Genomic DNA, 22,155 nt, shown 5'->3' with positions numbered 1-22,155 from the left:
TCCACTTCATTAAGTGGACTGTGCTCATGGCTGCAATCTGCAGCCCATTTACAACAGAGAAGGCTTGTGAATGGGATTGGTGTGATATGCTGGAGTGTGGCTGATGACAAATTAAGCAAGTGCTAGGTTAACCTAAAATGTGGCAACACTTTTTCACTTCACCATTAAACCATTTTCTCATACGCATTCCAACAGGTGGTGAGAAATTACGAAGTCCTACATTCTATTTGAATGACAAAATCAGATTCCCTTCTATTATAAGAAAAATAGCCTTGGTATTGCTTTTCTCAATATTTAGGCTTATTATGCAAGACCAGATGAACGAGCTGGTGGGTTGAAAAGTCATCATAATATGCTGTCTCCTTTGAACTGGTCTCATTTCTTAGTTCAACAAAATGTTTGCATTTAACCTCCGCTGTATTGAAACTATACTACTTGGGAGACTCCCCATAGCAGAGACTCCCTTCCCTGATGGTATAGGGCGAGGATTAAAATTGCCCTCAGTCATTTGTAGCCCTAGAGAAACAATTTAAAGAAGAGTAGTGATGGAAACTACTTTATTACTTTGGGGGGGGGGAAGGAATTTCAGCTATTTCTTTTTGTGGCCACATGCAAAATGTTTCGCTAATGATGTCACGCAGAAGCACCCTGACTCACTGTGCCACCAAGCTGTGTACATTTAAAAGTGAAGGATGGAAACGATCTAGAGAAAACGGGGAGATTATTATGAAGGTGGGCGGGCAGAGAAGACTGAATAGACTGGGTAGGACTGTGCTAAGAAACCCGACAGATTGGTATACCTATATCAGTCACCACTTTCAATTGCTTAGGGCACCCTAGATAAAAAAAGCTGCGTTCTTGATGACACATCAGGCTACATATCCCATTTCCCCCCACGTATATATTTTCAGTCACTTCATATTTATAACGATATCTGAAAAGTTTTAAAAACTATAAATAGTGCATTAAATACATGTACTCTTTACACGTACGGACTTCTGCAAAATATAATCATTGCAACAGTACTTCCTCAATCTCGTCTTCCAAGTAATCAAAAGCCTTCACTGCTGGTCTGCTTGCTGTGTGCTGCAGTCGGTGCCTTTTGGGATTGAAGTTTTTCCCTTCACTGAAGAAAAGATCGCCGTCGTCTTTTACATTGACCGTAGAGCCTTTATCCTGGAAACCATTGTTTGGGCCGCTGTCTTGTCGGAAAGTACCCAAATCATTTTTCTTAGGTGGAGTGATGGTGCTGGCACCGCTTCCAAACAGCTGCTCCATTAAGTTGGCCTTTTTATCTCTCTTCGTGTGGAGACCCAAGTCTTCCTTAGTGGGTTCGTCAAGGAAGTCGCTTTTTTGATTAGCCCAACTTGGCCTCCCTGATACTTTCCCAAAAGAAGGTACATAGCAACCAAATGTCAAATTGCTGCTTGGGCTGGTGGTCTCTATATTTTGCTGTTTCTGCATTTCTCCTTTCGTAGCTGTATTGTGCTGGCCGTATTCCAAAAAACCATTGAATAATTTCTCAGTTGCTTCTGAGCTCTGGTACGGCCTCTTACTTTTTTCCAAGGAATATGGTATAGTTGCCGTCTCCGAAGTGTGCTCCTGTGAAGTAACTTTTATATTGATCTGCGTTTCCTTGTCAATTTCATACATCTTAGAAAGCAGAAATGCCTTCCGTCTTTCCTCTTCTTCGCTTTCATTATTTTGCATCCCAGTTCCCAAACTATAGAGCTCTGTCTCCATTTTTGCTTTTTCTTCTTTTTCCGGCAGAAGACTATTTTCCCTCTTTTTTCTCTCAGATTCTTCCTTCTCCCATTCTGTGGGTTAAAGCATCAACAACATTGACTTAGAATGATATATTATTATGTAAGTCACCTTTGTGAATGACTTACAATGAAACACATTCTTGGTTTCTAAATAACCCAAGGCCTACTTGCTTATTTTACAGAATTCCATTCCCCTTTGAGTTCAAACAATTATATAAAGCTCAGTGTTGACTGATGTTGTCACCATCAAGCTTTTGCAAATGATCTACAACTCTCCCTACAACTCCGGGATGAGGAGCCTGTGCCCCTGCAGAAATTGTTGGACTCCAACTCCCAACATCTCTGACCTTTTGTCAATGCTGGTTGCGGCTGATGAGAGTTCAGAGTCCAAATGCAAAAGAACTCCATTTACTCTGAAGTCGGTGAACCAGGTGAAATACTATTTCCACTTGAAAACTTAACACCATATAAAGCTCACCATTCCCCGCCCCCCAAGCTCTACTTTTTTACTGGAGTTTTGGTCGATTTTTGAGAATTGTGCAGTGAGGTTGGAACCCCACGTTTAGTTAAACATGCTTGAGCCCATGTGCCATGACACAGCAGGTATGGGGAACATACGTGCGCTTCACCATGCCCGATAGCCTCCCACAACCAATAATTGCACTTGGTTCTGCACACATTTCTCCGGTTTGACTTCAGTGGCATTGTACACGCATAAACTGAAAACTGGAGCAAAATTGTTCCACAATTGCAGTGACCTAGACTGTGTTGGTACTGAAACAACTCACCTGTCACTGTTGATAAAAACATCCCTCCACAATGCACAAAAACCACAAGTTTCCTGTATTGAAGCTTAACACTACCCTTTCTAAAGGGAAATATAATTCCAAAGGACAATTCTTGTATGAAATGAAAAAACAAAATTTTAATGGCATGTTTATTTACCTTTTTGCACTCCTTTAAATAAATGCAGAAGATGAGAACTCAGTATAATCTGAGAAGGAACAGGGCTAAAAAAATGTGTGAGCGGAATGACTTCTGCTGGTACAATAGGGCTCCCTCCTCCTTGTATGTACTCTGTGTTGTCCACAAATCTACCTCAATAAATAGATCAGAACAGATTTGGAAGGCATGCAGGGGGCGGGGGGAGGAAAAGCATGCCCCACTGCACGGCGTATGTTGTTCTGCCCACAAAGAGGACTATTTTGAACACAGCCCATAATCTTTTCACAAGCAGCACAGCCAATAAATACTAAGAATCACATGTTTTATTTTCATCAAGAACAATAAAATTTCCTATGCTTACTAGCAAGAAGTGTTTCACATATGAATTAATATCCTGCCTACTAAAAGAAAGCGCAATCCTGCACATGTTTACTCAGAGTAAGCAGTAAGTCTTATTCAGTTCACAGAGCCTTACTTCCAAGTGAAAGTAGATAGGATGGCAGCCTCCGGTAGCAAATTTAAGTGCATTTTCTTACCATCTCTTAGTTTCTTGGCTCTCTCTTCCAAGGCCTGCAGTTCTTGATCACTTTTCAGCCTTTCCTCTCTTTCTCTGCTCTGCTCTTCCTTGAAGCGTTCTGCTTGTTCTTTCCAGTCTTTAATTGACTGTTCCTGAAGGAAGTTTTAAATATAGAATTGAAGGGGGGAATATAACATCACATTCTTCCTGTTGCTCCATCTGTGTAGGCGTGCCTGATCAAACAGTACTCCCTCCCTTGTGTGCCCTTGCAAAACCAATTTTTAGGACACGGGGGCAAGGGAGGAGAGGGGAGAAGCCCCATTGAGCAAGCGGAAGTCCTTGTGCAGGGATTCCTTTGACAGGTCTGGTTAAGTGAATGCTGCCTGAAGGATTTTATTTTTTAAAAAAAGCTATTTGGAGAAGGATATGCTATAGCCAGTAGATTCAATGGCATTATATTAATTTCCACTAATGGAAGATTTGGCATCATATCATAGCTGTACAGAGCCTGATCCTCAAAGCAAATAAAAGACATCACAGGGGAAACAGTTAAGAAACAGTTAAGACTGTTCAACTTTTTCCCAAACCTACTGTTTCTTCAGGGCAAATCCCCCACTCACTTATCACTGGATGTGCTCACAACACTAATTTATATATTTATACACCACTCTAGCATCAAAATATACAGCAGTGGTTGCATACTTAATTCTCTGGTTGCATACTTAATTCATTCCAGAGGTCCGTTCTTAACCTGAAACTGTTCTTAACCTGAAGCACCACTTTAGCTAATGGGGCCTCCTGCTGCCGCCGCGCCACCAGAGCACGATTTCTGTTCTCACCCTGAAGCAAAGTTCTTAACCCGAGGTACTATTTCTGGGTTAGCGGAGTCTGTAACCTGAAGCGTATGTAACCCGAGGTACCACTGTATGCAGTGTGCTCTGTCCACCCCCTTTTGCTTCTCCACCCATGTTCTCCTCAATCCCACAGTACAACATCCTGATGGCAGTCATAACATTTTCAGTATCTGGATCACACATGAAAATTGGGGGTTTTTTGGGGGGGGGGCCAAAAACCTGTGAACTCCAGGGCATTTCCTCAGAAACAAGGCAGAGGATTATATCTAATCCAAACATTGAATTATTATTATTCCCCGCCCCCCAATCAGTGTAAGGGTGCTGAACGCACAACCCACAGGCTGGATGAGCTCCCCCACTGCACAAGGCTTTTAAAGTGGTCAGCCAGCTCCAATCGTCTTTCTTCAGCTCAGTGCTGGGCAGAGAGCAGAGGTTTAAACATCTTCTCTGAGCCCGGTGATGGGATGGAGATGAGTGTGGTATCTGCATGAGTGAGAGGTCTCTGTGCCTGTGTGTGTGTGAAGGAAAATGTATGCTGTGAGCTGTATGCGTGGGGCATGTCTATGAGAGGGCACAGCCCCTTTTGGCCACGACCACCACTGGTATGTGACCCTTGGAGACTGGATCAATCCTGAATTTGTCCTTTACACTGTTTGGGAGTCCTCTCATTAACAAGCTCATGCTTTCAGTCTGCGTTACCTTCACCCCAGGTACAAAGGATAACAAGGCTCATTTTCAACCACCCTTTAGGAACTTATCCTTATTGCACCGGGAACAGTGATTTGCAGAATGCGGGCTAAACTCACCATTCTGAGATGTGCGTCATCTTCCTTTTCCTCTGGTATTCCATCAGAAATAAAGTCTGGTGGTTGAGGAAATTCTACTGGAGAAGAGCACCCAGTAGTCTGGACTCCTTTTGTTATCTGTTTGGTATTCTTATTAGAAGCTGTAAATAAATGAATGCTCAATTCACATCACTTTTAAAATAGATTAATTTTAAACAGTCTAACATGAAGGCCAGTGTTTCCTTAGTCATCTGAAGCTCCTAAACAATACAGTCATACCTTGGAAGTAGAATGGAATCCATTCCGGAAGTCCATTCAACTTCCAAAATGTTCGGAAACCCAAGCGTGGCTTCTGATTGGCTGCAGGAAGTTCCTGCAGGGAGCCCTGTCGGACATCTGGGTTCCAAAGAACGTTCACAAACCGGAACACTCACTTCTGGATTTGCGGCGTTTGGGAGCCAAAACATCCATGTTCCAGGGCATTTGGAATACAAGGTACGACAGTACTAACCTGATAGTCAGGTGTCTGTCTGTGGAATAAGGGAAGCAATTTTCAAGTATTCCCCCCTTTCCCAAAAATCTGCTGTAGAGTGTTGGGGGACTCTCCAGGGCAGATTTCAGGGCAGATGAAGGGTTTTGCAGGGAGAAGGAAGAATCACCAAAAGTTGGATCTCTCACTGTTCCACTGATGGAAGCCTTAGCTGAGCAACACCACTGGATACAACTCAAAGCCCACATACTAGAAAATGTATAATGGAATTTGAAGCTATGAAGGGGGAAAGTTACATATCTTTGGAGGGTAGTTTTCATTCCCTATCAAAACCAATGTATTCAAAACTCAAACCTCTTCATGTGTCCACCCATCTCATTCATTACCACTCTAGACTTCATTATTCTTTTAAGTATATTCTTGCCATACAATGACATTCATTGAATTTTTAATTGTGCCACTTCAGGATAAATATCAGTTTGATTAAAAAAAACACCTAAACATTGAAAGGATAAATTGTGGGGTCAAAATTCCAGAAATACTGGAGGCGTTGATCATTATTGTCTTATATGACCCCTGAAACTCAGCTTGGCCATTAGATTTGCTTATAAAACTTTCCAGAAAGCGTTTACCTTTTTTCCTTGGTGCAGAATCAACATCTTTTTTGGGTGAAACTTTTAACATCCGATTAGCATATATATTTTTTGCATCCAGTTCTCTTTCTTTTTCCTAATAAAAAAATGTGAATTGTCAAAAGTCTAATCAGAAACACTTTTTCACTTTCCTTGTTTTACTGAATTTCTAGATACGATCTTCAAAAAAGCTATGTACTAAAAATATTTGCTTTTCAGCGTCTATAGCAATTATTTTGCAAGTCTTGCTTTACAATGTGCTTTACCTCCTGACATACAATGAAGACACAACTGGAGGTGTAAAATGAGCAAATTTGCCTATAAAGGACAATACAGCAACAACAATTTGTACCCTACCCCAGTGTTTCCCAAACGTTTTTGGGCAACGGCACACCTGTTTACTGAAAAAAAATCTCGCGGCACACCACCATTAAAGCCCCGCCCCGTGACGTCAGCGCGCAGCGTCACGCCGGGAGGGACGCACAAAAGTGAAAGTTTTTTCCCTCCCCCTTGCTGGGGAACCTCCAAGCTTTGGGGGTGGGAGGAGGCAGCAGAGCGAGGGACTGAGGGACGGCGGCAACTGAGGCGGCGGCGGCTGAGGCAGAGCTGGGAAGGGGGTTTACAGGGGACACGGCAGCTCCTCGAAAGGCTTCTCTCAGCTGCGCTCAATCCGCCTCGGAGAGGATTTCCCCTCCGGTCCCATGCGTTCGTTTGGGGCATCGCTCCGGCTGCTCCCTCTCCCGCCGCGCAGGAGCGATGCCTCTCTCTGGCTCTCCCTCCGCGCAGGCTGAGGGAGGGAGGGAGGGGCGCGTGTGACCCGTCTCTGCTGGGAGACCAAACCCAGCGAGGCAGAGTCGCGCGGAGGCGCCCAGGCAGCGCTGCCGGCTGCGAGGAGGAGCGCCAGGCAGCAGCAGGAGGCGCGGCCTCTCCTCGCCGCCGCCGCCCCGCCTCTCGCCGCCCGACTCGCCCGCCTCCCTCCAGGCATCTCGCGGCACACGAGGCAACGTCTCACGGCACACTCGTGTGCCGCGGAACACCGGTTGGGAAACACTGCCCTACCCAACTGTTTGGGTTGCCCTAGCCACTCTGGGTGGCTTCCAACATATATAAAAGCGTAACAAAACATTAAACATTAAAACGTCCCCATACAGGGCTGCCTTCAGATGTCTTCTAAAGGTAGTATAGCTACTTGTCTCCTTGACATCTGATGGGAGAGCATTCAGTAATAATAATATTCTTATTCTTATTTTATTTTACATAATTTTATTTATGTAGCACTAACCAAAGTATTATTGTTGATGCAACTCCTCAGGGGCGCCGACTTATAAAAAATATTGGGGGGGGGGCGGGGGCCCATACCGACTTATAAAAAATATTTGGGGGGGGCCAAGACCTCCAAACCGCTGCTGCTGGGGGAACGAAAGGGGCGAGCCCTGGGCTGCCCTGACCTTAAGTGAACCTGTGAGGGCCCGCCCTTTGCGGCAGCCAATTGGCTGCCGCGGTGAATATTAATGAGCTAGGGGGAATCCCCGCTTCTCGCGGGGCTGACGCCAGCCCCGTGAGATTGTTGATGGGTTGAGAGCCCGCAACCCCACCCCCTCTCTAGATCGGGAGTGGCTTTGTTTTAACTCATTACTGAAGGTATTTTAAAAGGTAACTATCGTCAAACAAGGAAAATAAAAAATACCAACATAATTTTGTGATTTTACAAAGCATAATATAACTAATAATTTTCTTAAATTATTGGGGGGGCAGAGCCCCCCCCAAACGAATTTTTAAGGGGGCTCGGGCCCCCTCAGGCCCCATGGAGTCGGCGCCTATGCAACTCCTGATCCAAGCCATGTTGAAACGACAACATTCATCTTGCAATATGTTTGCTTCAATGAAGAAACATACAACTATGAAAGACAAGAATGCTTTTAGGAATTCACTCACTGCAGCCCCCTAACAGGAGTTGCCACTGCAAACTTATTCACTCAACACTTGAGAAACACTCAAATACTGTTCATGAATGCTGCAGTCACAGTTATGACAATGGAAGTCAGACGAGCAGGGTGCATAATGACACACAAACACTTCCGTGGAATAGCTTTTCTCCATGTGCTTGGGTAGAAGGCATGCTGCTGAGCAATGCTCTGAAGCAGTGACTTTTTTTAGCACAGTACAGCAACTTTATAATCTCTTTAGCTGTAGTCCCCAGTCTGTGTCCGACACCCACTGGAGTGCCCAGGCAGATTCTCTACAACCAACTGCAGCTCATTTAGACTGCCATTACTGTGGAGTCCTTGAAAAAACTAACTTCGCCTGTACAGGCATATTCTGTGCTGTGGTGTTTTGGAATATATATCACATTATTCAAATGCATAACCATGCCATCCATTTGGTTAAAGCTCAAAATACTACCATGGTGCAGTCCTGATGCAACTCCTGGGCCACCAGTGGGTCTATCTTGGTCCTGGAAAATCATGTGCTAAGGCTGTTCTATTCAAGAAAAGTTGCAGTTTTTACCTTTAATTTTTGACCTAGCCGTTGGACTTCCTCTTGGAGAACTTTATTTTCTTCTTGGGCATCACATAATTTCTTTTTCTCAGAATGCAACTGTCTTTGGAAACTACTATTACTGAGGTCAAGGTTCTTCTCCAAGTCCTACGATTGAATATATCAGAAATATCAATTTCTCCAAATGTCTGTTAATTTTCCAAACTTGGACAACATGAAATAATTATTTAACGAGAGAAAGGTGCCACTGTGACAGGTTCTTGGTTGTCAACCCTTGGGCACAGGAGCTTCCTCAACACCAATCTTCATGGTGGTGCAAAGAATCTTGCCCATTTATTTTACAAATTGGTATGTTATTTCATTTTACTTATATTTTATTTATCTCGACATTTTCATCCTGCTTTCCTATGAAAAAAATCAAACTCAAGGCAGCTTATGCATAAAAATATAGAACAAAAGGGAAAAAATCCTGACAATGAAATGAAGCAAACTATCAACAGTAATTTAATCATCATCATAAACAGCTTCATAAAAAGCAGGAGCAGGAAACCAACATATCTTCAAAGACTTTGTTCATCCCATTAATTAAGCTTTTGTAAAATTACACTTTGTTTAAATCTTTAATTCAACAACTAAGGTCAGATCCAAAGGTGCCATTCTGTTCATTGAAGGGGCACTTTCATGAATGGAAGGGACCTTTGATTCAGTAGAGGGATCTACAGAGGGAAGGTGGGGAGGCAATTTTAGCCAGCTGCCCATCCTTCATTTTGTTCCAGAGGACTCCAAACCCAGAGAAAGTTTTTTTTGGGGGGGCAAGAGGACGCAAGGATGGGGGAGATGGACAACTGGCAAAAAAATATGCCTCTCTGTCTTCCAGTAGCAAGCAATGGGTGAGTCACATCATGAGGGGAACTCTGCTCACGGGATCTTACGATCCAACCCAGTAAATAAAATGGAAAGATGGATAAAGAGATTCCCTTTATCTATTATGCAGTCCTATACATACCCACTTACTTACTTTATTGATTTATATTTAGAAGTAAATCCCCCTGAATACACCGGAATATTATTCCCAGGTAAGTACATATAGGAATGCAGTCGTTGAGATTTCAAGACGTTGTGAATAACAACAGCATTAATGATTGGTGGAGCATAATTATTGGTGAAATTAGCATTTACCATATATTTACCATATATACTCATGTATATAAGCCGACTTTTTCAGCACATTTTTTATGTTGAAAAAGCCCCCCTTGGCTTATACTCGAGTGAGGGTTTCACCTAAGCACATTTCCGACAGTGGCAAAGATGGAGGAGGAGGAACAAGCAGCCCAAAAGGAGCCCTTTTGGGCTGCTTGTTCTTCCTCCGCCGCTGCCGCCACCAGCCTCTGCCTCTCAGCAGCACCCTAGGAAAGCAGGGCGACAGGAGGGGCTGGGCAGGGATTGGTTTGTGGTGTGGTGAACCAGCTTATACTCGAGTCAACAAGTTTTCCCATTTTTTGTGTGGTAAAATTAGGTGCCTCGGCTTATATTCGGGTATATACAGTATTTCTACATTGCATTTCTTTTCCCCACTCTCTGCTATAGTGTTGCCAACAACGGCTTGGCTATTTCTATATATGCAATCCTATACAATGAGAAATTTATTAAGAATGATAAGAAGTAGTTTGAGTGTCGTCGTCCCCCGTCCCCTACCTTAATTCTCTTCTCAGTGTCATCCAGCCTGTTTTCTGCTAAAGCCAGCTTCTTAGCCAGCTCATCGCGTTCCGGGAGGTGTCTGTCTTCAGCAAGCCTTCTCAATTTTTGCAAGTTGCTTTTGGCCTTGTACAGCTCCTCCTCCGAAGCCCGGAGTTTCCGCTCTGTTGTTTGTTCTCTTTCTTGAGATCGTCTCAAGCGCTCCCTCAGTATCCTCATCTCGTCACTGTGCCGTGCCAGGAGCTGAGAGATTTCGTTTTCGGTGTCCTCAAACTTATGCAGGGCTTTCTCGTGCCTGTACTGAAGACGCTTGAGCGCCCTGTTCTCTTTCTGAAGCTCATCGAGCTTGACATGCAGTTCCGTCAGCTCATTACGGAGCTCATTGATTTTCAGCAACCTGGCAGAAAGAACTCTTTTTGTAACTAGGCTAATATCTTTGGCAGGAAACTCCCTGTTGAGGCTCTGGGAGCGAAACCCCCAGCGGATCCCTCTTTTGCTGGGCGCATATTTAGAGGCAATTTGCTTAGTGCCTGCAACAAAAGAAGATGTTGGTGTTACAATGAAAATCAACAACCCACTGCTATACTTCTAAGGCACACAAGAGCTCTCCTTGCAGGCATGTTATAGGCATGTCCCTTAGTAACAGGCAACAAAAGTTCTGTACCACTTCTAAGACATTAAACACATAATTTCAGCTCTATTTCCAGAGAAAAGGATAGCTGTATAGCAAAACTGGTTTAGCAAACTTTGAATATTACTTCTGGAGATCTATCTTAAAGGTGTTTTGATCCCAGCAAATCACCTCAAGAGTGGGTAATATGGTAATATCCTACTGTTGTGCCTCTACTGATGGAAGGTGAAGGAGGCAGTTTTCAGAGATTCGTCCAGCCAGCCCCCCCCCCGGCACTTAGCTCCCCAAATCTGCTCCAAAGTCCTCCAACTTTCTAGAGAAGATATTGGGCGAGCGGGGTTGGATTGCAGGGGAGAAGGGAATCGCCAAAAATTGCCTCCCTCTCGGTTCTCCCGTCAGATACCTTCCAACAGCAGAGAAGCACCAAATGGATTCTACACAGCCACAGTCAGAGGCTGGCTGCTCAAGAGAGCACAACAACTGAGCAAGTCAGACCAAAAACTGTGTAGTGAAAAGGAAGGAGAACGGTGCCAGAACAGCTCTGCGAAGCAAGTGGGTCAGTCTTTTGAGCAAATGCCTCAGCAAAAAGAGGGAAGAATTAGGTTTCAACTGCTCATTTAGAAGTTGTGGAACTACAGGATCCCCCCCACTGACAGAAAACTCTTTTCTTTCTCATTCTTATTAAAAATAAAAACAACTTTTTATAAATCTATAATATAAAAAAAGACTATAAATAATAGAGCACTGTTTGACCTACAGTCATATATATAATATCTATGCTTACACAAGAAGGAAAGGTTCAGCAAAACTTATTTTACTTTCGCATATGTTTAGGATTGCAGTTTAGCTTAGAAATCGTATTTTACCTACCACTTACCTTGGTAATGTGCGAGGCTTTTCAAAGTCTGTGATTTGCTGCTTTTTTCTCCAGCGTTTGTAGACTGAGTGCTTATCGTTGGCGAATGGTCAGAGCCGTGAGATGACTCGTCGTCAGAATAATAAGAGTTACTGCTTTTATCGCTGTCTGATTTTCTGTTGGGTCCAGAATCGAGACTCCTTCCTCTCTCCCCCATTCTAAATAAAAATAATGTTCAAGACCTTTCCTCAAGGAATATTCATCTTGCCAGAGGACGGCTCACAGAGTCACAGTGGAAGTGCTGGCTGGCTGCTTGCCAATTCATCATTACCCTACATTCAGAAGAAGGGTTGCCGCCTCTTCCTTTGGCAGTCAGTAGTTTTGTTCAGAATGTATGTTTGTTTCTGAATTCAGAGAGGGGAATGGAAGTGATTTAGCATTTCATTTTGTAACTTTTTAAAAATTATTTTTAATTAATTTATTTATTTATTAGAATTAAATTCTGCCCTTCATCATAAGATCTCAGGGTGGTCCACAAGATAAAAATACAAGGTAAAAGCACAAATACATAGTTAAAACAAAAGCAACAAAACAACAACCCATCTGCCACAAACACATATTTATAACAGATAAAATAATTTGCAAAAAAGTAGCTAACTATGTCTGCATCCAACACTGAAATTAGTGTTTGTGTGTATCAAAGAAGTGCAGTTTTGGCTTACAGATAGGTAGCCGTGTTGGTCTGCCATAGTCAAAACAAAAAAAAGGTGCTACTGGAAGGAATTTTTTTTGTTCAGTTTTGGCTTGTTCATTAAAAGCTGCTGTCAAATATGTACACGTTTGACATTCTTGGTAATATGGCAGAGGAGACAAAAAAAATTAAAAAGTGTTTGAAGTAGTGCATTACATCACTTGAAAACAAAATAATTTAAAAGGTATGGTATCTGGATTGTTTAAATAAACAAGGAAACAAACAAGGAAACCAGAGCAGAAGAACCCATCTGTTCATCAACCATTATTTTATAAAAATTGAAAGTACGGTGGTTTGATTTCAGAATAATCGAACATTTTCAAGCTCTACATAAGCTACTATTTAAGATTGTAGTAATCAGATATTTTTATATTTTGAATACTTTCCCTACCATTATAATAGCAAACCTATCAACAACAACAACAAAAGGTGAATATAGACCAGGGCTGGGGCCTTGCTATACGTTGCTGGACTACAATTCCCATCTACCCCCAGTCCAGCAGCAGCAGGAGGGCCACAGGTTCCCCAGACCTGGTTGAAATCAAGCATTTGTTTCTTACAATTGCCAGTGGTGTAGAGAGATCACAAGCCAGGCCTGCAGGTGATGGTTTTGTCCTGGATGTTATCAGTGTATGGCACCTTGGAATATGGTGTTAGGATTTTTATCCATCCGTGCAGCTCCAGCAGTGGCACTATGTTTGTGTATATCATGTGAGTGTCTGAGAGAGTGTGAGACAGGTAGTCTGAGTACTGTTGGAGTACAGTGGTACCTCGGGTTAAGAACGTAATTCATTCTGGAGGTCCATTCTTTACCTGAAACTGTTCTTAACCTGAAGCACCACTTTAGCTAATGGGTCCTCCTGCTGCCGCTGTGCTGCCGGAGCACGATTTCTGTTCTCATCCTGAAGCAAAGTTCTTAACCCGAGGTACTATTTCTGGGTTAGTGGAGTCTGTAACCTGAAGCGTATGTAACCTGAAGCGTATATAACCCGAGGTTCCACTGTACTGTTGGAAGTTAGTTTCACTTCTGAAAGTGTTTTTTCTGTTCGGTTCTGGTGCTCAAAGAGCACAGACGTGCTGATGGATTCTCTGTATATAGACTGTAAAATAAAGTAGTTTAAAGGACAAGAAGAGGAGGAGGAGGAGTTTGGATTTGATATCCTGCTTTATCAGTACCCGAAGGAGTCTCAAAGCGGCTAACATTCTCCTTTCCCTTCCTCCCCCACAACAAACACTCTGAGGTGAGTGGGGCTGAGAGACTTCAAAGAAGTGTGACTAGCCCAAAGTCACCCAGCAGCTGCATGTGGAGGAGCGGAGACGCGAACCCGGTTCACCAGATTACGAGTCTACCGCTCTTAACCACTACACCACACTGGCTCTCTCACCACACTAGAGCTACTGATAGACTCTTTGTTCTACTATGCGATGCCAGAAGACGAGTGTGCTCCTCTCAGGAGGGAGGGGTCGCTTATCACTGGTCTCTCTGGACTGAGGGAGATTTATAGCCAGAGTGTGACCACCGGAGAGATGTCCCGGAGTCTTGGGAAGCTGGAGGTCTTCCCAGGTGTGTTTCCAACATATGGAGGCTTCATCTAGCTATTGTGGCTAACAGCTGTCACCTGATTTCTTCTAAACTTGTCTAATACATTTAAAAAGCTGCCTAAGATCATGGAAAGCACCAGGAGCCTGGGTTTGGGCATCATCAGGCTTGTGGGATGCAGCTCGCAGGACAACATGGTGAGAAAGAGGAGCAAAGTGGGAACTTTGGTACAGTGTGCATCAGCATTCTGCTCCTTCACGTTAGGCCATAGTTAAACATTAACTATAGTTTAATGTGCCATGTGGACCAGAACATTATGCAAAATAATTATTTCCCAGGGCAGGCTCAGGTGTTAAACTCTGAAGAAATGGAGCAGGGGTTTGATTCATTATAAGCAGCTTCCTATGTCCATGCATTATTTTTTTAAAAATGTACCTTGCTTTTCACCATGTAGGTCTCAAAGTGGCTTACAACAACAAAAGAACACAACATTTAAAAAACAAATTAACCCTCCCAAATTCAAAATCTTCTACTTGATCCACCAACTTGATTCAACCCTAAATTCCTGTGGGGCCTGTAGAATGCCCTCCCATCAGATGTCAAGGAGGTAAGTACCTATACTGTACAGCCTTTAGAAGACATCTGAAGGCAGCCCTGTATAGGGAAGCTTTTTAATGTTTCATGTTTCATTATGTTTTTGTATATGCTGGAAGCCACCCAGAGTGCCTGGGACAACCCAGTCAGATGGGGTATAATGGGGTACAATGATGATGATGATAAAAAAATGTCTCTATATTGTTCAAGATCTTATTTAAAAACTTTGTCATTTGAACAAAATGGTTCAGAAGTTTGTAGGAAAGGAACTCTAGCCTATTAATGATTTTAGTAACCGTTCTACAAAATTTCACTGAGTCTTCTAATGTAATCAACCTCAAAATACTTACAGCTGTCTGAACCTATAACTTTATGAATCCTTTTCTCTTCATAACTTTATTCCTTTGGATAGAAGTAGGATCTCCCACGTGGCTCCTGGGTCACTCACCCTCAAGGGCTTATTTTCATTCCCTAGGGCAAGAGGATTCAAAGTTCCTATTGTTATGAACTCCTTAACTAGCGTTCCATTCATTTCCACAGATGTGAACCATCTCATGCTACACATGACCCTAGCCTGTAACTGCAGAAGTCACCTTTCTAGCCTCCCACACATTCTGGCTATGATCCAGAAACCATTTAATCACTAAAATCCCACTGAAGTCCTTGGAACTACTCCAGAATATGTAGTTTGATTAGTCCAACCTCTGTGCTTTTTCAGTGGAATTTTGATAAGAAACACTTATTAGGTAAAACAAAGTGGTAGAAACGAGAATGTCCTTCTCAGTGAGTATATTATGCAGAAAAGAATAGGCAGAGATTTTAGTTTTAATACGTTACTGGTGTTTTCATTGAAAAGAAGCATTTTTTCCAATATGAGAAACACATTTTAATCTAATTAGATGAATATCCACACTCCTGTATATAAATACAGTATGCCTTGTTCAGCTGATATGGTAAGATTATAATGAATTAAACTGAATTTTCTAATGCAGTTTGAGAGGCTACAGAAATAGGCAATGAGTATCTCCAAGCAAGTTTAAAAGTACTCTTCTTAGTTCAAACACATTGATTAGTATTTTCCCCAACATTAACATACTCAAAGGGCGGAAAATGATTAAAATAATAAGAACCATTAAATGTAGCATCAATGAAACAAAAAATAAATAAATAAAATGTCACCTGTGACTGGAGAAGCCTTTGGAAACAAAGATATAGATGAGAATATTATTATAGCTAAGGAAAGGTTTTGAATAGTACTAGGACAATCTTGCATTTCCCCATTCTCCTTATTACTTAAGCTTGTGATTGATTTTAATTTGGGGGTGGGGTTACAAATGAAATCTTTAGCTTGAAAATTATGCTGGCAGCAAGATCTGTGTAACTGAAAGACTAAATCAAGATGCAATCAATTATAGGTAGAAAAGAAAGTGATTGATATTGGGGGGCATTTAATATATGCATATTTTGCTACTGAACTATTTGATCAGACATATTATTCTACTTTGGCTACCCTGATGACTGTATATGTATTTGTATATGTATACATACAAACACACCATATATGGCCAATGTGGAAATTAAACTGAACCGAGTATTAAATGTTAAAAAGAAAATCACCAGCTGTCAGAATCTTACAGCTGACAGAAAATGCTATGATGAAAATACATATTTCCAATCCACTGCTGTGCTCCCACATAATTTTGCTATTTTCGCTACATTTTTTCAAAGGGAAACATCCAGAAAAATATAACATCAAGGAAATTAGTCTCAAGAGAAGTTATTAACAAAGTAGTCCAAGTGATATTTTGTCAAAGTATCCTTTTAGTCCTAAGGCTTAACAGCACTGCAGAACAAACAGGAGCAGAGAATCCAAACCCAACAGCAACACATAACAAAACAAACACTGCTGTTACACAACTGTGGCGTTACAGGCAGATTTACCAGTGTAAATGGTCAAATCAGTAAAAGGGTCTTTGAGGGTCCTTGCCAACTCAATACAATTGTGGATTTTATAAATTAGGAACAGGTTTCTTTTCCGTTTGAAATCCAGAATATTATCTGCCAAGTTTTGCCCAGCTTGGTACCCTGCCGACTTGTAAGCAATTTCATCATCCTAAAGAAGTACTGTTCATTTTAGAGGCTAATGAATTGCTTTGAAATTTGAGTTACTTCAGCAAGTATGAGGACTTTTATAATTAAGAAACTTCTTGGTCCATTGCCTTTAACTATCACGGAACACTTTCATTTAATTATGAAGTCATTTTAATTTCAGCACACGCAAGTTAAATCCTCAAGGTTATCTGCATTTCCTTGGCAATTTCGATAACATTGTTCAAAATTCCAGTCATTTACAGACTTACTTGTAAGTAATATGCATGTACTGAAATTAAGTCTATAGAAGTAACAACAGTACAATATAGTTAATAAAAGCCATGAAGGGCTATTTTTGGCCTTATTAAACTAGTATCTCCATTTTCCTCATAGGTTTCATTTTCTAATACATGTTCACAGGTACCGAGAACATGAGGCACTCCAAGTCTCTTCCTTAAGGAAGTTGCAGTACAGGATGTCAATGATGAACAAAGCTGACTTGTAGCTTTACTCTGTTTACTTGAAAGTAATTCCCACTACATTCAATTGAATTTATTTCTTAACAAGTATGCTTAGAATCACAGCCTCAGCCTACAATTCTGACCCATCAAAAATCAATGCCTCCTCCCCAGCTGAGGATTTCGGATGTAACACTGTAATTCTCAGACTGTTACTCCAATGCTAACTCCATTTACAGTGGTACCTCGGGTTAAGTACTTAATTCGTTCCAGAGGTCCATTCTTAACCTGAAACTGTTCCTAACCTGAAGCACCACTTTCGCTACTGGGGCCTTGTGCCGCCAGAACACGATTTCTCTTCTCATCATGAAGCAAAGTTCTTAATCTGAAGTAATATTTCTGGGTTAGCGGAGTCTGTAACCTGAAGAGTCTGTAACCTGAAGCGTATGTAGCCTGAGGTACCACTGCATTTCAGTGGGGCTTCAACTTGGCTTAACAGTATGAGGATTGGACGAATGGCACAGCAAGGGATTACAAAGAATTCTTGCAGTGAGGTGCAGAATTATTTCATCACATCGAATAGTCGCTAATGGCAGCGAGCGCATATACAAAAATAATAGAAGAAAGCTCACTGGTGAATGCAAGCTGGGGACAAGACCGTGTTTTCCTGGATTAATTTGGGTGGGGAGCCAGCAGCCCTCCAGATGCTGCCTGACTCCACCTTCCATGAACCCCAGCCAACACAGCCACCAGTGAAGGACAATAGCAACTGTAGCCCACTGACATCTGAAGGGCCAAAGGTGAGATAGGATTTGTCCTTTTTATTGTTGTTGTTGGGTGAACATGCTTGAAAACTTTTTGTTTCATTTTATGTTTATTCTACGTATCTATTTTTTAATGTTTGACAAGTATTTTAGTATTCTGCAACATATGTATACATACAGGCCAGTATCTGACAGTATTTGACAGAAGAGGATACGTTGCTTTATGGTAAATAAACAAGGGATTCATGGCATCATGGTCAGCAATATAAAGAATCCACAGTTGTGAATCTAGTTACATGCTTCAACAAGAAAGTTCTGAAATAGCAGTATCTAAATGCACAATTCCTTACATCAATACCAGTGAATCCAATCCATGTTTACTTGGAATTATGTGCCACTGTGTTCAGTTGGCCTTCCTCCTTAGCATATGTGCTTAGGATTGCAGCACAGGTGCCATAAATGTCTGCCTATGAATGGTTAACACATCTTCTATCTATTATTTTCTGAATATAAAAAATAGTACAAGCAACCAGACCTCAAATAACTGTGCCGGCAAAAAATGTACAGCTTCTATGTATTCTGGAGTACTGAACCGGGTGTACCTAATTGACCTGTCCACAAAGTAAAAAAAAGAGTTATGAAAACAGGCAGGTTTTGTTTACCACAGCTTCTAGTTTTGGAATGGTGGGGGTGGAGTGGGCGGGGGTAGAAAGGTTTTACGTTCAGAGATTAAATGAAAACAGCCAAGCATTTTAGGCTATCTTAAAAACTAACAGTCTTCCCCTGAAAATCTTAAATGCACTTACAAGGGAGTAATGCCTATTGAACACAGTGGGAATTACGTCTGAATAAACATGCATAGTACTGCACTGTTATTGCGGTGAAAATTTTCATAAGCTAGAAATAGGATTTTGTGAACACTGCCCAAGCATTAAGTGTTATATGCTCAGTTGGCTTGTACGGATATACACACATAGAGATAAAAGAGTTGCAAACGTGGAGAACAGGAGGCCATGAAACACAAGAGATTCAACCCCCAGCCCTAATATATGCAAGATCAGAAATAAACAGTGCAATTCTATGCATGTCTACTTATGAAGGAAGTCCTGCTTCATTAAATGAAAATACTATTCACAGATCTCCAAGTTCCCAAAGGGGATGGAAGTGTTGGTTTGTGGCAGCAAACAAAGAATAAACAAAGAGGCACCCTAAGGACCAGCAAACTTTACTATGGAAATAAGGACTGGCACCCACTTCACCAGATGCACTTCCAAATATTTATTTGTCTTCATCCCACATCTGATAGTTTGTGAAAGCACATATACTACAACAAACCTGTTAAGTTCTGGCGGCAGACCTGCGTTGTCCTCAGGCTTGTTGGTTCTACACTTTGTATTTTTATTTTTTTTACCAGGACCTCAGGCTTTACCAGCTAGATATCAACGACCTGCAGCTTGGAATTCAAAGAGCAGGGTGCCTATGAGCATGTTAGCAGTCATGGGGTGCGTTTTCAGCACCAGAATTTGCACTTGAGTTAAGACTTATGGCTTGCTTTTTAGCTTTTCTTCTTCATTTTTGCAGCCTAATCCAGACAGTATATATACTGTGTGTGTGTGTGTGTGTGTGTGTGTGTGTAATTGAGTCAGAAACCTTTGCTTTCATCTACTGCAAAAAGATTTATTTCGCGCCCACTCACACTAAGGTGCTTTAAGCCTTTGGGAAACATTTGGCAAAAGAGGAAAGGAGGGAGGGAGGTGGGTATTTTATAGGGATTTTTTGCGTTTTTGCGTTTTGTTGTTGTTGTTGCACTGCTGCCTTTTGACAACACTCGGAGTTAGGAGCAGGAGGAGGAGAAGGGGGGTAATAATATATCCGAAGAGCAACAGGCGCAGCCAGCCCCCTCCCGCCCCTCGGCCCGCCCCGGCTTTACCTGCCTCCTCGACCCCCTTGCACGAGCCGGACGGTTGCCGAGGCTCAGCTTAAAGGGGCCGCGCCGCCGCCACCATCTCGCGCGTCCCGGGATATTTACAGCAGGTTCCAAGGTAACGGGGGATGAGGCGAGAAGGAAGGGGGCGGGACCAGGGCAGGAGGAGGAGGACCCGGAGCCCGATTATTTCCCCTCCCCCGATTGGCCGCCTTCCTTGCCAAAACCCTCGCTCGAAACCCCAATCGCCGCGTGCGATTGGGCCGGAAGGGGCGGGCCGAAGGAGAAGGCTCTAGGGAACCTTCCATTGGACCGAAGCTTGGGGCAGGTGAAGGTGCTGATTGGCTGCTGGGCCACTTGAGGCGGAAGCTCGCCGAACCCGACGGGAAGGAGAAGAGCAGCGGGGGTCGGGGAGCGTCTTATCCCAGCAGCTGGTTCCTGCGGTGCCGTAATAAGGCCGCAGTTCTGACCCCACTTACTTGGAAGTGAAACTCAGTAGGGCTTGCTTCTGAGTAGACACGGGCCACATTCACGCTATATGTTTAAAGCGTCGTGGTACCGCTGTAAGGAGCCATGGCTTCCCCCAGAGAATTATGGGAGCAATTCCTCTCCATAGGGAATTTTGGGAACTGTAGTTCTTCTGAGGAGAACAGGGGGTGTCTCACATAAACCACTCTCTGCACCTCTGGCAAACTACAACTTCCAGAAGTCTTTTTCTGGGGGGGAAAGCTATGACTCTGGTGCCATAGTCAGTACTTTTTCCTCTAAATAAAATGTTCAGGGGTACTCTCATTTTGACTCAGGAAAATCACAATTTGATAAAAGGTAAAGGTAAAGGTACCCCTGCCCGTACGGGCCAGTCTTGCCAGACTCTGGGGTTGTGCGCCCATCTCACTCAAGAGGCCAGGGGCCAGCGCTGTCCGAAGACACTTCCGGGTCACGTGGCCAGCGTGACATCGCTGCTCTGGCGAGCCAGAGCTGCACACGGAAACGCCGTTTACCTTCCCGCTAGAAAGCGGTCCCTATTTATCTACTTGCACCCGAGGGTGCTTTCGAACTGCTAGGTTGGCAGGCGCTGGAACCGAGCAGCGGGAGCGCACCCCGCCGCAGGGATTCGAACCGCTGACCTTTCGATCGGCAAGTCCTAGGCGCTGAGGCTTTAACCCACAGCGCCACAATTTGATAGTTTTAAATAAATACAGCGAAAGGACAAAGATTCACAAAATGTTTACGGGTATTCGTGTCCCAGCATCCCCCCAGAAAAAAGCACTGGTCATAGTGCTTTAAATATGATGTGGATGTGGCCATGATTAGGAGTGAGCTGTAAATCTGGTATTATTTCTAAAGTGCCTTGCAGGGCAATTCAATCCAGTCATTTGTGGTTTTGAATTGAGATCGTGAGTGTTTGTTTGCATTTTGTGTGTTAACTAGGTTGCCAATGCCACAATGTTTGAATTGCCACCAACACTGTCTTGGTCATTGTAGCTATTCCCTTTCAGGAAGTAGTTGTTGTCACTTTGTATTTCATTTTCTTCTGATCTCCAAAATCCCCCCTGGAAATACATATCCAGTTGTGCCCTTGGTGTCTGGCATGTGTTTGTACATAACTTGAAAAATTCAAATTTTCCTAGCTAAGCTTTGTACGTTTTTACACTTGTACATTTTTACACTTAGGTACAGTGCTGAGAGAAAATCTCTGGTACCAAAGTATTATCGCTAGATGTGATAATGTATTGTCACTCACACTGGAGGACAGATGGAATCTACATATGTGAAATAAATAACATATATCGTCTAAGGGGGATATACTAAATGAATAACTCCAAACAGGCATATTATATGAATGCAAAAACTACATTTGCCATAATCATAATCAAATTTTTAAAATGCTACCTTATGCTTCATATTCCATATTACCAATATTTACATGAGAGTCAAATTGCAGGGAAGAAGCTTGAATGGCTTTTTAATGTCATGTATAAAAGCGCCCATATTTATTTTGTTATATTGAAGAGGCTCATAACCATTTAAAACTAGTAGAATGGCCTTAAGAAAAAAGCATACTGAAGATAGCAGGATTAAACAAGAAACCAGAAGACAAACTATTAGTATCATCAAAAAATTATATTAGATTTTGACAGTGTTGAATGGAAAGTAGAAGCAAACCATTTTAAATTGCAGTGCAGGTTTTACATTTTAATTAAATGATCAGAAAATATAAAGGAACCAGTAACCCTAGTCACAAAACTCTTTGGAAATATAGATTTAGGAATACCTTTACATTGTTGATAATACTGCCAATTCCTAGCTGGATTACAGGAAGCGAAGGCAGCCATAGGCAAATCTAATTGATCTTTGACTAA

General features: G+C 42.4%; 1 protein-coding gene across 3 annotated transcripts; it reads right to left on the bottom strand.

Moving 5' to 3' along the window:
* Positions 1-214: 214 nt before the first annotated feature.
* Positions 215-21,621, bottom strand: LCA5 (lebercilin LCA5). Of its 3 annotated transcripts, XM_081904875.1 has the most exons (10): positions 21,463-21,621; positions 19,799-20,293; positions 14,906-15,026; positions 11,692-12,074; positions 10,184-10,713; positions 8,498-8,635; positions 5,990-6,086; positions 4,889-5,028; positions 3,248-3,380; positions 215-1,817 (listed from the first exon to the last, which is right to left on the bottom strand). In XM_081904875.1, the coding sequence occupies exons 4-10, from the start codon at positions 11,885-11,887 to the stop codon at positions 1,012-1,014; spliced, it is 2,040 nt and encodes a 679-aa protein (XP_081761001.1). In that variant the 5' UTR covers positions 11,888-12,074; positions 14,906-15,026; positions 19,799-20,293; positions 21,463-21,621; the 3' UTR covers positions 215-1,011. The 3 variants fall into 3 exon arrangements, with proteins under 3 accessions (XP_081761001.1, XP_081761002.1, XP_081761003.1); XM_081904876.1 differs by lacking the exons at positions 19,799-20,293; positions 21,463-21,621 and adding an exon at positions 19,204-19,321; XM_081904877.1 differs by lacking the exons at positions 14,906-15,026; positions 21,463-21,621 and having other exon boundaries at positions 19,799-20,003.
* Positions 21,622-22,155: the final 534 nt, after the last annotated feature.

The sequence above is a fragment of the Podarcis melisellensis genome (genome assembly GCF_964234715.1).
Source record: "Podarcis melisellensis genome assembly, chromosome: 3".
Lineage (NCBI taxonomy): Eukaryota > Metazoa > Chordata > Lepidosauria > Squamata > Lacertidae > Podarcis > Podarcis melisellensis.
Note: the sequence above shows the minus strand (reverse complement) of the source record. Positions and strands in the feature narration are given on the sequence as shown.

Coding starts and splice junctions, on each gene's coding strand:
- LCA5 (XM_081904875.1), bottom strand. CDS start 11,887: ATGGGGGAGAGAGGAAGGAGTCTCGATTCTGGACCCAACAGAAAATCA. Junction 10,714..11,691: donor AAGCCTCGCACATTACCAAG/GTAAGTGGTAGG, acceptor CTTTTGTTGCAG/GCACTAAGCAAATTGCCTCT. Junction 5,029..5,989: donor TTCTGCACCAAGGAAAAAAG/GTAAACGCTTTC, acceptor ATTTATTTACAG/CTTCTAATAAGAATACCAAA.